The sequence below is a fragment of the Muscardinus avellanarius genome (assembly GCF_963383645.1).
Source record: "Muscardinus avellanarius genome assembly, chromosome: 12".
NCBI classification, from domain to species: domain Eukaryota; kingdom Metazoa; phylum Chordata; class Mammalia; order Rodentia; family Gliridae; genus Muscardinus; species Muscardinus avellanarius.
In genome coordinates, this window is record NC_137798.1 from 106,333,876 (window position 1) to 106,348,649 (window position 14,774).

The window sequence follows — 14,774 nt, forward strand, 5'->3', positions numbered from 1 at the left end:
TTTAATCCTGTCCCCTGTATTCATTCACCGTGCTGGTTTTCAGTTTCTCCTGGCACGCTTTGTCCCTTGCACCACTCACACACCTGCACACAGCCGTAGAAATGTGCGGCTTCAGTTGTGTGTCAGGCCAAGTGCACCTCTGCACACACCGGCCCGTGAATTGCCTTTTTCCTGCACACACTGGGTCCCGCGTGGGGCTCGTGGTGGCTCAGAGCCTAGAGAGCCGCTTTAGCGCCTGCCAGAGTCCCCGGCAAGCGTCCTCCGCGGGAGCGGCCACCCCATTTATGGATAAGGAAGTTGAGGTTCCTCAGACTTGTGCGACTTGGTCAGGGTCGCCACCCACGTGGGTGAGGGTCGGGGTCTGGGGAGGACGGAGTGGCCCGCAAGAGACGGAGGGAGGGGCTGGGGCATTTGGGATCTGGTGATGCCAGCGCTGCACGGACGCCGAGCGCCCCGGCGGACTCCGGAGCTGCTCAGACCCCGTCCAGCCACACTCTACCTCCCTTGCTGGCCCGGGCTGGATGCTGCGCCGTGACAGGGCTGGTGCTGCCCTCCAGGACACGAGGCCCTTCGGCCTTTCGTGCCAGCTGGGCCCAGGTCTCCCACCAGTTTGGGCGGCCTCGGCTGGGGCCTGTCTCCTAGGACCTGGAAAAGCCGGGCTGCTGGGTGGGCCAAGGGTGTGACTCCTGCTGTGCTTCCGATGGAGCTCACGGTGCTAATTAGGGCAGGCATCCCGTCCTTCCGAGGAGGAGGAGGAGGGCTGCCTCCTTCTGGCATGGGGTGGGCCTGCTGCTCGCCAGCCAAACCACTGAAGGCCTGGCACCTGGGGTGCCTGCCGGGTCAGGGTCTTCCCCTATCCTCCCCAGTGGGCCTGCCTCAGCTGCCCCATCTCCGTTGCTGGCTTTGGCTGCCCGGGCCAGGGCCATCCCTGGGGAGGGGTGAGGACACACAGGGTGCGGCCCGGGAGTGTCCAGGGCCAGGCCTGGCAGCGCTGCAGCCTGGCGTCCCGGCTGGCCCCACCTCGCCACCTCGTTTCTGTCTCCTCGGAGGCCCCTGGTTTATGCACAAGGCCAGGTGCTCAGCGGCTAAAGGGCTCTGCTCCCCTCCGCTGGGCACAAAGGGCAGGCCGGAGGTCCAGGGTAGCCAGCCTCCTGCCTCCTGCTCACTGCTCTACACGGGATCCTGATCGATCTATCTTTCTTTCTTTCTTTCTTTCTTTCTCCCTCTATTTCTTTCTTTCTTTCTTTCCTTCTTCCTTCCTTCCTTCCATTTTTTTTTTTTTGTAATGGAGATTAAACCCAGGGACATTCTACCTCTGAGCTACAGTCCCCAATCCTTTTTATTTTAAAAAAAATTTAACCTGATAAGACTCAGTTTCAAAATAAAAATAAAACAGGACTGGGGTGCATCTGAGAGGTAGAATGTCCCTGGGTTCCACCCTCAGGGCCACAAAATAAAATAGAATAAAATAAAATAGCCGGGCGTGGTGGCACACGCTTGTAATCCCCGTGCTTGGGAGGCAGAGACGGGAGGATCGCGCAGGTTCGAAGCCAGCTGCATGCGAGACCCTGTTTCCAAATAAAAATGTAAAAATAGGTCTGGGAGTGTAGCCCGGAGGTAGAAGGGCTTCCAGGAACCCCAGTACTACCAAAATAAATAAATAAAATAAAAATAAAAATTTAAAAGGGTCAGGAGTGTAGCTTGAAGGCAGAATGCCCCTGGGTTCAATTCCCAGTGTCCTCCCTACACACACACACACACACACACACACATTAACTCACACACATGTGTTTTACTTGTCCAGCACCCAGTTCCCTTCTTCCCATATGATTTCTTTTTTACTTCTTTTTTTTTTTGGGGGGGGGGATACTAGGGCTTGAGCCCAAAGGCATTCTACCTCCAAGTTATACCCGCAGCCCGATTTTATTTGGATTTCTTATTTGGAAATGGTCTCACTAAGTTACCAAGGCTGGTTTTGAACCTGCGATCTTCCTATCTCAGCCTCACAAGTACTAGGATTACAAGCATGCGCCATCATGCCTGGTTTCCCTTATGATTCTGAAGCTACCCACGGAGCTTTTTGTTAAGGATTCACAAGTGCCAGACACTCACTCCTAGGAATTTGATTCAGCCATCCAGGTCAACCCAGAAAAGATGTGTTGTGTCAAAGCTCCTTGGGAGCCTCGGAGGAGCGGCGGGGCTGAGCTTAGGAGCCTGCGAAGACCCCAGGGAAAACGGGGTGATGGGGTCTACGGGGCCCCACTTGGGGTGACCGGAATCTTCCCACCAGATGAGCAGAGAAACCCCATGGAGCTGTCACCAATTGGAGATGGACCCCCTGCTGCCACCCATGTGGGCTCTGGGAGGGAGAGGCTGCCCCGGGCTCCCTGGAGTGGGTGCAGCCAGCTCCACGAGCCCCTGGCTCTGGGAGAGCAAGGACCTGCGGACCAGCCCACCCCATACTGGGCAGCTCTGGGGCTGTGCGATCCCATGAGGCCGGCGGGCCGATTCCTATCTACCAGAGCCCAGTGCTGGACAAAGGATGCTTTGTTCACCCCTTAAAACAAACACTTCCCCTGGGTGTTTACTCCTGTTCTCAAATGTAATATGGGGTGTAAGTTACTCTTTAACGGGCAACTGGATCCCGGCCAAAGAGCAATCCTGAACTCCTTTCCTGAAGGAGGTCTCACACTGCCCACCCCGGTTAGCGGCCCCCCTGGTGGCCCAGGAGCACCTGGCCTGGCTGTCACTAGGCTCCCAAGAACCAGAGCACGAGTCCACCCCAGCCCGCTCACCCCAAGGACTGGGAGGGGATGAGGAAAGTAGGGGCCAACCAGCCGCTTTGGGGGGACAGCCTCGGTCAGAACACAGCACAGCCCCTGCCCGCCAAGCCCGGACTTCTGGTCAGGGATGCAGGCTGGGATACTGTGACTCGTCAACCTTTAGAGACTACGGGCAGGCTCAGCGCTGGGGTAAAGCTTCATGGCAGAGCACTGGCTTAGCACGGACAAGCAGGACGGCAACTTCTCGGGACCCTGCTTCAAAATAAAACGGGGCTTTAGCTCAAAGGTAGACTGTCCCTGGGTTCCATCCCCAGATCTCCTCTCCATCCCAACCCCCCAAAAAAGATCCTGTGCTCTGTCTGGGCTCATGTGATGAAACTTAGTTACTTTTTTCTCTTTTATACTTTATTTGGAAACAAAGTCTCACTAAGTTGCTGAGAGCCTCACTAAATAACTGGGGCTGGCTTTGAACCTGTGGGATCCTCCTGTCTCAGCTTCCCAAGTGCTGGGATACAAGCGTGCGCCACCACGCCCGGCTGCCCTATTTTATTTTGAAACAGGATCTCTCTAAGTCGCTGAGACTGGTCTTATATCTATGAGCCTCCTGACTCGGCCTCCCAAGTACTGGCATTACAGGTGCGCAGTACCATGCTTGGCTCAAGTTCTGGGGTTATAACTGGGTGCCACCATCCCCTGTCAGCTCTGCGTTCCTGACACGTTCCCATGTGCTACTGGGGCTTTGACACCAGGATCCCACTTTGGTAACCACGCTGCTGGGCTCAAGCCATCGCAGACAGGATTTGATTTGCAAATATTCACCGCCTCTACAGCTACCCAGGACTCTCTCCCCAACACCTGGCTTTCCTGGTGCTGGGCCGCAGGAGAGGCTGAGCACCAGGGAGGTTCCTGTCACCACAGGAAGGCTGGGGAGGTGGCCCCGCAGTGCCGAGCCTCAGGGAAGGCTGTCCGGTGGGCACCGATCCAGTGATGAGACCCAGCGGGCACAAACTCCGAAGGCTCAGCACCTCCACAAATGGGGTGGACGTTGCCACCGCTCAGCCTCCCTGCCGGGCGCCTGGGAGGCCATGGGAGTCAATTTCACTGGAAAAACCACTTGATTTCAAGGCCAGAGTGGGGACAAAAAAACACAGGCTCCCTCTCTGTCCCTTTTCAAAAGGTGAAAGCCTGCACTTCTATAGCGTCGTCAACGAGCCTGGAGAACCTGAGCCCGGCCGGCGGCTCCTCTGTGGCTAGTCCCACACGGTCCCTTAGTGAGGCGGGGGAGGCAGCCGGCCTCCTGCCAGCCTCTCAACACTCAGCACACTGGTAGGTCCACGGTGATGGTCCCTAGCCATGCACTCAGAAAGTACCCAGAGCCTAAGGGTGACTCCCAGGTGGGGACTCTTGTGCAGGTGCCCTTTGGGGACAGGTGGGCACGGGCTTAATGCTTATGAAGGCAGAAGGGACTCCTCTGGGCCCAGCGGGGCACTTTGGTCCAGATCCCGTCAGGAGAGGGAGTGGCATGCAGCCTGATCCCAGCATGGCTAGACAGCCAGTGGGCACTAGCCACCCTGGGGCTGATGCCCCAGCACCCTGGCTCTGCCCTGGGGAAGCCGGCCAAGCCAGGAGGGTGCTCAAGGGCCAGGAGCAATCCTAGGCCCTCAACACTGGGCAGGAAACCATCCTTTATCATCCTTTTTTTTTTTTTTTTTCTTTTGGTGGTACTGGGGATGGGACCCAGGGGCCTTCTACCTCCGGGCTACACTCCCAGACCTATTTTATATTTGATTTGGAAACAGGGTCTCTTAAGCCAGCAAGGCTGACTTCGAACCTGACCCATCATCTTGTCTCCGCCTCCCAAGCGCGGGGATTATAAGCGTGCGCCACCACGCCCGGCTCTTTATCATCCTTTTTTATTTTTTGTGGTGCTGGAGACTGAACCCAGGATCTTGAATGTGGTGGACAAGCATTCTACCCCGGAGTGACACTCCCAGCCCTTATTCTTTAAATGTCCGTGGAATCTGCAGTAATGTTACCTCTCTCATCCTCAGACTGGGTGTCTTCTGTTTTCTTGATTGGTCTGGCAAAAGGTTTATCCATTTTATTGATCTCAGTAAACCAGCTTCCAGGTTCATTGATGTTTCTCCATTTTTTTTCTGTTTTCTACTTCTTTTTCTTTTTTTCTTTTTTTTTTTTTTTTTTTGCGGGTCTGGGGATGGAACCCAGGGGCATTCGACCTCCAAGCTACACCCCCTGCCCCTATTTTTTTTTTTTTTTTGAAACCAGGTCTCAGTGAGTTGCAGAGGGCCTCATTAAGTAGCTGAGACTGTCTGTGAACCATGATCCCCTGGTCTCAGCCTCCCGAATACTGGGATTACAAGCATGCGCCACCACGCCCGGCTCTGTTTTCTATTTCACTGAAATATTTTTCATTATTTCCTATCCTTTGCTTGCTTTGGGAATGATTTGTTCTTTGTAGGGTTTTTTTTTTTCCCGTTTTGTTGGGTACTGGAGATTTAATCCAGGTCCTATTTTATTTTTTATTTTGAAACAGGCCTTGAACCTGTGATCCTCCTGTCTCATCCTCCAAAGTATTGGGATTACAAGCATCATTTCCTTGTCATTAGTATTTATTTATTTTGTGGTTCTGTGGATTGAACCCAGGGGTATTGTATCTCTGAGCTACACCTCCAGCCCTATTTTTTAAATTTTGAAACGGCCCAAACTGCTGAGGCTGTTCGTGAACCTGTAATTCTTCTGTACCAGTTTCCCAAATATTGGCATTACAGGTGTGTGCAACCATGCCAGCTGAATAGTGTGTGTGTGTGTGTGTGTGTGTGTGTGTGTGTGTGTGTGTTTACGGCACTGGAGATTGCTCCAGCAGCCCTCTGTGCACACTTTTTACCCGTGGTCCTTCCTCCAGATGCTCCGCCACCACCCCACTGCTGCCCTGGCAGCGTGCTCTGGCTCCCCCTAGAGGCTGCCTTTAGTGGACGACCTGCTATTTCAGAAGCCTGGGGAACTTGGACAAGGTTCTCCCTTTTACAAATAGTAAGTGGTTTCTGGGTTGGCAAATTCAGTTCTCATCCAGCTTCCCACACGATGCGATGTGGGAGCTGGCCCATGATGGGGTTACAGACAAAAAGAAGTGACCTACCCCTGTGATTTTCTTTTGTGTGTGTGGCACTGGGATGGAACCTAGACGCGTTCTATCGCGGAGTTACATCTCCAGTTCCTCCCCTTCTGGAGGCAGGGTCTGGTTAAGCTGCTAATGCTGACCTCACACGTGTGGTTCTCCTGCCTCAGCCTCCCAATAGCTGAGACTATGGGCATGAGGCACTGCACCTGGATTAGCGCAGTGATTGTGTGTTACTAGGGACTGAACCTAGCGGCGTTCTTCCCCCCAAGCTACACCACCCTACCTTATTTTAATTTTGAAACAGGTTCCAACTGAGTTACCCGCGATGCTCCTCTTCAGCCTCCCAAGTACTGAGCTCACAGGCGTGCGCCGCTGTACCTCCATAACTGGGGACTGAGCCTAGAGGCATTCCACCTCTGCGTTATACTCCAGGCTGATTCTTTTGAACCTGGGCCTTGCTAGGTTGAGGGCCCAAGTTGCTGAAGCTGCCTTGAACCTGCGAACCTCCTTTCTCAGGCTCCAAGTACTGTGATTACAGGTATGTGCCACCACGCCCCCGTGATTTTCAGTGGCGATGGGGAAAAGCAATAGCTCAGCTCTTGGGGGCGCCTCTGGGACACAGCCCATCTGCTTCTACCTCTGTAGACAAGAGCTCAGACCCCGAGTCCACTCCTGCCACAGAGCTGGCAAGTTACTGCCTGTCTCCACCTGCACCTCCTCTGTGGGACCTACTCCTCACCAGGTTCAAGGACCGCATGCACTAAGCTGTGTGGCACAGGGCTGGCACCTGGGGCGCCCACAGGGAAGAGCAGTGGGGCGGCGGGCCCATTCTTCCTCCCATCAGCAACCTCTAAAGCCTGGATCCAGGCATCCACACATCCTGGAAACCTGTTAGAAATTCCAATTGCCAGGCAGGCACGGTGGTGCGTGCCTCAAACCCCAAAACCTGGGAGGCTGAGCTAGGAGGATTACAGATTCATTAGCAAGATTCTTAGCAACTTAGAAGGACCCTGTTTCAAAACAAAAAAAAATAAAAAGGGCGTGGGGGACGGGGAGGTCCTAGCTCAGAGGTAGAATGCCCCTGGGTTCAAACCTCAGAAGGAAAAAACCAAACAAAAAATCACAAAAACTGTCACCAGGCATGGTGGCACAGCTACTTGGGAGGCTGAAGCAGGAGGATTGCAAGTTCAAGGCCAGCCTGGGGACCTTGGTGAGATCCTGTCTCAAAATGAAGTAAGAAAAAAAGGCGGGGACGGAGCTCAGTAGAGTGCCCCTGGGTCCAATCTCCAGGACTGCAAAAATTAAACAGCAGAATAAAGGCTGGGCATGGTGGTACAAACTTGTAACCCCAGGATTTAGGAGGCAGAGACAGGATTGAAGGTTCAAAGCTAGCCTCAGCAATTTAGTGAGACTTTGTTTTCAAATACAAAATAAAACTGAGCTGGGAATGTAGCTTGGAGGTAGAATGTGAACAGAAAGTGAACAGGAGGTAGTGTGTGAACAGAAAGTGAGCCTCGTGTACCGTACCGAGCCTTCAGATCTGGTGCCCTGCAGGAGAGCTTTCACGCAGGCTTCCTGCTGTGCCCAACAACCCTGGGTGAAGAGGGGCCCAGGCAGGCTTGCCCTCATCTTATAAAACAAAGGGGGTAATTGAGCCGGGCACAGTGGTGCACATTTGAATCCCAGTACTTGGAAGGCAGACAGGAGGATTGCAGGTTCGAGGACAATCTCAGCAACTTCGTGAGACCTTGTTTCAAAATAAAAGAATAAAATTGGGCTGGGAGTGTAGCTCAGAGGTAGCAAGCACTGAGTTTAATCCCCAGCGCCACACATAAAAAGTGGGGGCGGGGACTGAGCGGGCAGATGCCACGTCTGTTGGTGACGTGGTGCCTAACACAGGCCAGACCCTATGCCAACTGCGCAGACGCAGCTAACACGTCTCTGGCCTTGGGGGGGGGGGGTTCCAAAGCCAGGACCTGCGCCAGCCCTGGATCCCACCCTTGGACTTGGACTGACCTGCAAACGCCTGGCTCACGCCGCGCTTCCTCCCACCCTCTCTTAATGCTTTCCTGTTCCGACGAGATTCTATTTTTGGTCATTGTCGTAGATGGAGAGAAATATGCATTGTTCATATTGGCCAAATGGGAAGAATTATAAATTTGCCTTTTTTATATTGTGTACTTTGTGGTTATTTCCTGATAAGATTTTTTCTCAGCTTCTAATCTGCCATATGATCTAATGCTATCTTCTTTTTGTGTGTGGTACTGGGAATGGAAACGAGGGGCATTCTACCTCCAAGCTAAACCCCAGCCCGACTTTATTTCTTATTTGAAAACAAGGTCTCACTAGGTTGCTGATAGCCTTGCTAAATTGCCAAGGCTGGCTTTTAACCTGTGATCCTCCTGTCTCAGGCTCCCAAGTACTGGGATTATAAGTGTGTGCCATCTTGCCTGCCTTTTTGTTTTTGAAACAGTCTTGTTATGTTGCTGAAGCTGTCCTCAAAATTTTGATCCTATCTCACCCTCCCAAGTACTGAAATTACAGGTGTGTGCCATCACACACGGCTATGTTGTGTGTGTGTGGTACTGAGGGTTGAACCCAAGGGCATTCTTCTACCTCCATAGATTCTAGTTTTGATCAACTAGATACAGCTCCATCCCTATTTCATTTTTTATTTTGAAATAGGGTCTCACTAGGTTGCTGAAGAGCTCGCTAAATTGCTGAGGCTGGTGTTGAACCTGCAATCCTCCTGTCTCAGCCTCTGAAATACTGGGATTATAGGTGTGTACCATCATGCCCAGATCTGGCTATGCTATCTTATTTCTAGAGCATATCACAATTATCCATTCTTTTTGTCGTACAGGGGCATTCTACCGCTGAGCTACCCCTGAAAACGGGGTCTCCTTCTGTTGCTGATGCTGGCTGCGAACCTGCAATCCTTCTATCTTGGTGGCCCAAGTACCAGGATTACAGGTCTTATTTCACAACTTTAATAATAAGGAAAAGGAAAGGCTGCTCTTCTAATTCAAAGCCGAAACTTAATGTGAAAATAGAGGCGCATGTGTTTAACAAGCCCGCACTGGCTGTTAGAATCCAGGCGGCTGTAAAAGCTGAAGTCCATCACTAGGCAGTGAGGACTTCGGCTCCCCGTGCTCGTGCCTAAGGAGGGTGCCCTAGGGGGGACTCGAGGCACCTGCTCACTACAGGGGATCTGCGTGGGGACACACAGCACAGCACAGCAAGGCAGTGGTGCGTCTCGCAGAAACGTTTATTTGTGCCACACAGTAAATGGCACTCATACGAAGGCATGGCGATGCTCGGTGCTCCCATCTAACACGCGTCTTTCAATGCACTGGCAGACTGAAGTTTCCTCTAATGTGTATTCAAGTCAGCTGGCTAATGATGACCATGAGCAGGAGCAGGACCTTTTGAAAGAAAAGCATAATGTAAACAATTTAGAAAGGAAGGAAGCGGAATGCAGCTTGTTACCTAAGCACGAAGTCAGAAAGCACAAATGACAATCTTCAACACTATAAAAAAAACCAAGCAGGGCGTGGTGGCGCACGCTTGTCATCCCAGCATTCGGGAGGCTGAGACCAGAGGATCGCGGTTCGCCACCCGCCTCAGCTACTTAGTGAGGCCCTCTGCAACTCAGTGAGACCCGGTTTCAAAATAAAGAAAAATAGGGCAGGGGGTGTAGCTCAGAGGTCAAATGCCCCTGGGTTCCATCCGTAGACCCGCAAAAAACAAAAAACAAAAAAAACAAACCAACACTATAAAAAACCAGAGGAAGCCGGGCGTGGTGGGCACGCTTGTAATCCCAGCATTTGGGAGGCTGAGACAGGAGGATCGCAGTTTGCAGACAGCCTCAGCTACTACTTAGTGAGGCCCTCTGCAACTCAGTGAGACCCTGTTTCAAAATAAAGAATAAAAAATAGGGCAGGGTGTGTAGCTCGGAGGTTGAATGCCTCTGGGTTCCACCCCCAGTACTGCAAAAACAAACAAGCAAACAACCCACCCAGAGGATCATTTGCATATGGAATAAGTCTCTGCAAATGGTATCTGCCCCAAGCACGGTATGGCAGAGGCAGAGAGGAGGGGCAGGGAGATGTCTCTTCTCAGAGCTCATGGAGCCAATCTTGAGTCTATGGAAGACTCAATCATAGTTTCAGTGTCAATGGGAAAACAAAGCACAGAAATATCCAGCACTGGGGCATACACTTAAAAGATGCTTTCTTCAGAACACATTCAGAACGCACCACCAGGAATTTCGCTGGGGCCTTGAACCCACCACAGGTGGCACCGGCTACCTCTGACCATCGGCTACCTCTAAGCACTCCTTTTTCTATTATTCCTGGGAGTTTTACTCACACAAAGGGTGAGGTTTTTTTTTTTTTTTTTTAAATCATTCAAACTATAAAAAGCAGAAATTCAGAATTCTTTCTTACAGTAGGATAGCAAACTTCAGGTTCTAAAGTATTTGTACTACATCTTTTTTTTTTTGTACCGATGACTGAACCCAGGGGATTTGACCTCAGAGCCACATCCCCAGCCCTTTTTATTACTATTCTGAAAGAGGGCCTCACTAAGTTGCTGAGGCTGGCTTTGAACCTGTGAGCCTCCTGTCTCAGCCTCCTGAGTACTGGGATGACAGGCGTGCGCCACTGCACTTGGCTTTTCCACCGCGCCTTGTACTTACAGTTTCAGGTATCAGAACACTGATATAACTTGTCCGATGGACAGTCGGGCATAGCGAAGCACACCTCTAATCCCAGTACTCGGGAGGCTGAGACAGGAGGCTCACAGGTTCGAGGACAGCTTAGCAGGTAGTGAGATTCTCTCACCAACTTAGCAAGAACCTATTTCCAAGTACAAATACAACAGGTCTGGGGTGCAGCACAGAGGGAGAATGCCCCTGGTTCAATCCCTAGCAACACACACACACACACACACACACACACACACACACACACACACACACACACACCTGGGTGTGGTGGTGCATGCTTGTAATCTCAGTACTTGGGAGGCCAGGACAGGAGGATCACAGATTCATAGCCAGCCTCAGCATCTTAGTGAGACTGTTTCAAATAAAATGGGGCCGGGGTGCAGCTCAGAGGCAGAATGTCCCTGGGTTTCATCCCAAGTACCACAAAACAAAACCCCCAAAACACATATGATGGCGTCCTCCAACCATATTAAGAAGTAAAATCTTACCTTTCAATGCTTTACTTCTTTTGTCTAAAATAAAAGGGCAGAAAAAATTGGTTATATCAATACTTTACAAAAATATCTTTAGTTCATTCATTATCAAAATTAACATTTGGTGGAAGGCCTTATAACTTAGGTTGAACATTAAATGAAGCTTTCAGCAAACAGCAGAGTATCTGTAGTGTTTCACAGTTGAGAAATCGTGGTTTCTACCACGGAAATTTTGGTTCCATGAGCTGGGCATGGTGGTGCATGCCTGTAATCCTAGTACTTGGGAGGCTGAAACAGGAGGATCACAGGCTTGAAAATAGCCTCAACAATTTAGTGAGGCTGTCAGTAACCTAGTGAGCCCGTTTCAAAAAAAGGAAAAAAGAAGATGCAGAGCCCACTGTATTCTCAATAATTGTGGTTTTGTCTTTTTTCCTTTTCTTAATCAGTACCTTAGCAATACATGACTGGGCCTTATCTCTGCTCCACTAAGAACCAAATGGTTATTCTTTGCACCCAGATTTTATTATAAGGAAATTTCAAGCACTCAGAACAGGTGAAAGGGTGCAATAAAACACTGTACCGTAACACTGTGCCCTAAATAGTTCAGTCTGCATCCCTAAGACAAAAACCTTTCCTATATACTTTTTTATTTTTCGGTGATACTGGAGATGGAACCCAGGGGCCTTCTACCTCCGGGCTACACTCCCAGACCTAATTATACATACATACATATACATACATACATATATATATATATTTTTTTTGGGCGGGTCTTGAGATGGACCCCAGGGGCATTCTACCTCTGAGCTACACCCCCTGCCCTATTTTTTATTCTTTATTTTGAGACAGGGCCTAAGTAGCAGAGGGCCTCACTAAGTACCTGAGGCTATCTGTGAACCATGATCTTCCAGTCTCAGCCTCCCGAATGCTGGGATTATAAGTGTGTGCCACCATGCCCGGCCCTGTATACTTATTTTAAGGAAATGGGGCTGTTTGACCCCAGGAGCATTTTACCTCTGTGCTCGCGCACGCACACGCGTGCGCGCACTCTCTCTCTCTCTACCTTATTGGTAGGATTAGGGATAGAGACCAGGGTCATTCTACACCTGTGCTATACCCTCAGCCCTATTTTTTCATTGGTTAATACTGGGCATTGACACCTCCATCTTGATTTTATTTTTATTTTTTGCGGGTATGGGGATGGAACCCAGGGGCATTTGACCTCCGAGCTACACCCCCTGCCCTATTTTTTATTCTTTATTTTGAAACTGGGTCTCACTGAGTTGCAGAAGGCCTCACTAAGTAGCTGAGGCTGTCCACGAAACGCGATCCTCCAGGTCTCAGCCTCCCAGATGCGTGCGCCACCACGCCCGGCTTTGATTTTATTTTGAAACAGGGTCTCACTAAGTTGCAGTGGCTGGCTACAAACCTACAATCTTCCTGTGTTAGCCTCCCAAGTACTGGGATTATAAGTATGTAACACCCATCTCCCCTAGCCCTTTTAAAAATATTTTTGTTTTGAAACAGGTCTTATGGAGCATGGTGGCTCATGTTTGTAATCCAAGTACTTAGGAGGCTGAGACAGGAGGATCACAGTCTGCCTCAGCTATTTAGTGAGACACTGTTCCAAAATAAAGAATAAAACCCGGGCGTGGTGGCATAGGCTCGTAATCCCAGCATTTGGGAGGTTGAGACAGGAGGATCGAGGTTCGTGGCCGGCCTCAGCTACTTAGTGAGGCCCTTTGCAACTCAGTAAGACCCTGTTTCAAAATAAAGGGGGAAAAAAAAAAAAAAAGGGCAGAGGGTGTAGCTTGGAGGTCGAATGCCCCTGGATTCCATCCCCAGTACCGCAAAACAAAAACAAAAATAAAGAATAAAAAGCCAGGCATGGTAGTGCAGGCTTGTAATCCCTGCATTTGGGAGGCTAAGACTAGAGGATCATGATTTGCTGACAGCCTCTGCTACTTAGTTAGGCCCTCTGCAACTCAGTGATACTTTGTTTCAAAAGAATAAAAAAAATAGGGCTGGGGGGAGCAGAGGTGTAGTTAGAGGTAGACTGCCCCTGGGTTTAATCCCCATTTGCAGAAAAAAAAAAAAAAAGAAAGAAAGAAAAAGAAAAGAAAAAAGAAACAGGGTCTTTCTAGGTTGCTGAAGCTGTTTTCCAAGCTCTTGCCTCAGCCTCCCCAGTACTGGATTATAGGTGTGCTTCACCACACCCAGCTTTAGGTACTCTTTTTTTTTTTTTGGTGGTACTGGGGTTCCTGGAAGCCCTTCTACCTCCGGGCTACACTCCCACAGGCTACACTCCCAGACCTATTTTTTAACATTTTTATGTGGAAACAGAGTCTCTTAAGCCAGCGAGGCTGGCTCCGAACCAGCGCGATCCTCCTGTCTCCGCCTCCCAAGCGCAGGGATTACAAGCGTGCGCCACCATGCCCGGCGTTAGGTACTCTTTTTTTTGTGGTACTAGGGGTTGAACACAGAGTCATTCTACCTCTGAGCTACACCCCCAGTTCTATTTTTTTTTTTTTTTTTGGTATTTTTGACCTCCCAGGTCCTGGGATCAAGGGCTGTATATGCTCGTACTGCCGCTGTCACACAGGGCAGCTCCCGAGTCCCTGGTACCGAGGCCGGGTTCCTTCCCCACTCCACTACCACAGCCTTTCACGGCTGACCCGGCGTCTGCGTCGTCACAAGCAGCATAGCGGTCTGACGCGCACACCCAGTGAGAGCTGCAGCTCCTGGGTAAGTGAATAATGATTCGCTCTGCAGTCTCCTCTGGACCCAAGTCAGCAGGACAGAGAGCCACTTACCAGCACTCCTGATTTTGTAAATGATGAAGCTCATCAGCCCCATCCCCATCCAGATCTCCTGGTACACCTGGGTGTAGTAGGGCTTCATGGGGACCCAGATGTGTTTAGTAATGCTTTGAAACATCTGAAAATGAACACAGCGGAAAAACATTAAGGTGGTCACTACTCTAAACCTAAGTGTAAGAGACTCATTCATGTGCCGGCCTTGGTGGGCACGCTTGGAATCCCTGCGCTTGGGAGGCGGAGACAGGAGGATCGCGCGGGTTCGAAGCCAGCCGCTTGTGCTGCCTTAAGAGACCCTGTTTCCAAATAAAAATATAAAAAATAGGTCTGGGAGTGTAGCCCGGAGGCAGAAGGGCTTCCAGGAACCCCAGTACCAAAAAAAAAAAAAAAAAAAAAAAAAAAGGAATGGCTGCATTAGAAGCTGAAAATAAAGGATAGGGTCAAGGTGTGGTGAAACTAATGCCCTGGTCTGGGCACAATCTGACCACTTGTAGCTCAGTACTGAGGTCTCCTGTTAGTAAAGAACAGATGAAATACGGATGAAGGCCCAAACATGACAACTATTTAATAATACAAATAGTAGTTAACTAATTACTGAACTTGCTTGGGGAAGCCACTGATTTTATGGCTTGCTTGTATGCGCAGGTCTCAAAGTAATGCTTCTGATTACTTTTGCAACTGACTACAGACCCCAATCTAGACACGCTGGTTTTCATGTGAAAGGTGCTGTCACATGTGGCCTCTAAGTGAGGGCCATCCTAACGGTGGTCAGGGATGACAAGGTCTGGCACTGTCTCACCTGCGGCCTCCACTTGGCTGCTGCTGCATGCCACG

The 14,774-nt window shown here is 50.4% G+C and overlaps 1 protein-coding gene across 1 annotated transcript; it reads right to left on the reverse strand.

Annotated features, from left to right (window-relative positions):
• Positions 1-9,247: 9,247 nt before the first annotated feature.
• On the reverse strand, positions 9,248-14,061 carry ATP5MJ (ATP synthase membrane subunit j; the record flags this gene model as incomplete). The annotated part of the gene is made up of 3 exons (XM_080706908.1): positions 9,248-9,347; positions 11,140-11,163; positions 13,938-14,061. The coding sequence occupies 3 exons, from the start codon at positions 14,059-14,061 to the stop codon at positions 9,319-9,321; spliced, it is 177 nt and encodes a 58-aa protein (XP_080563034.1). The 3' UTR covers positions 9,248-9,318.
• Positions 14,062-14,774: the final 713 nt, after the last annotated feature.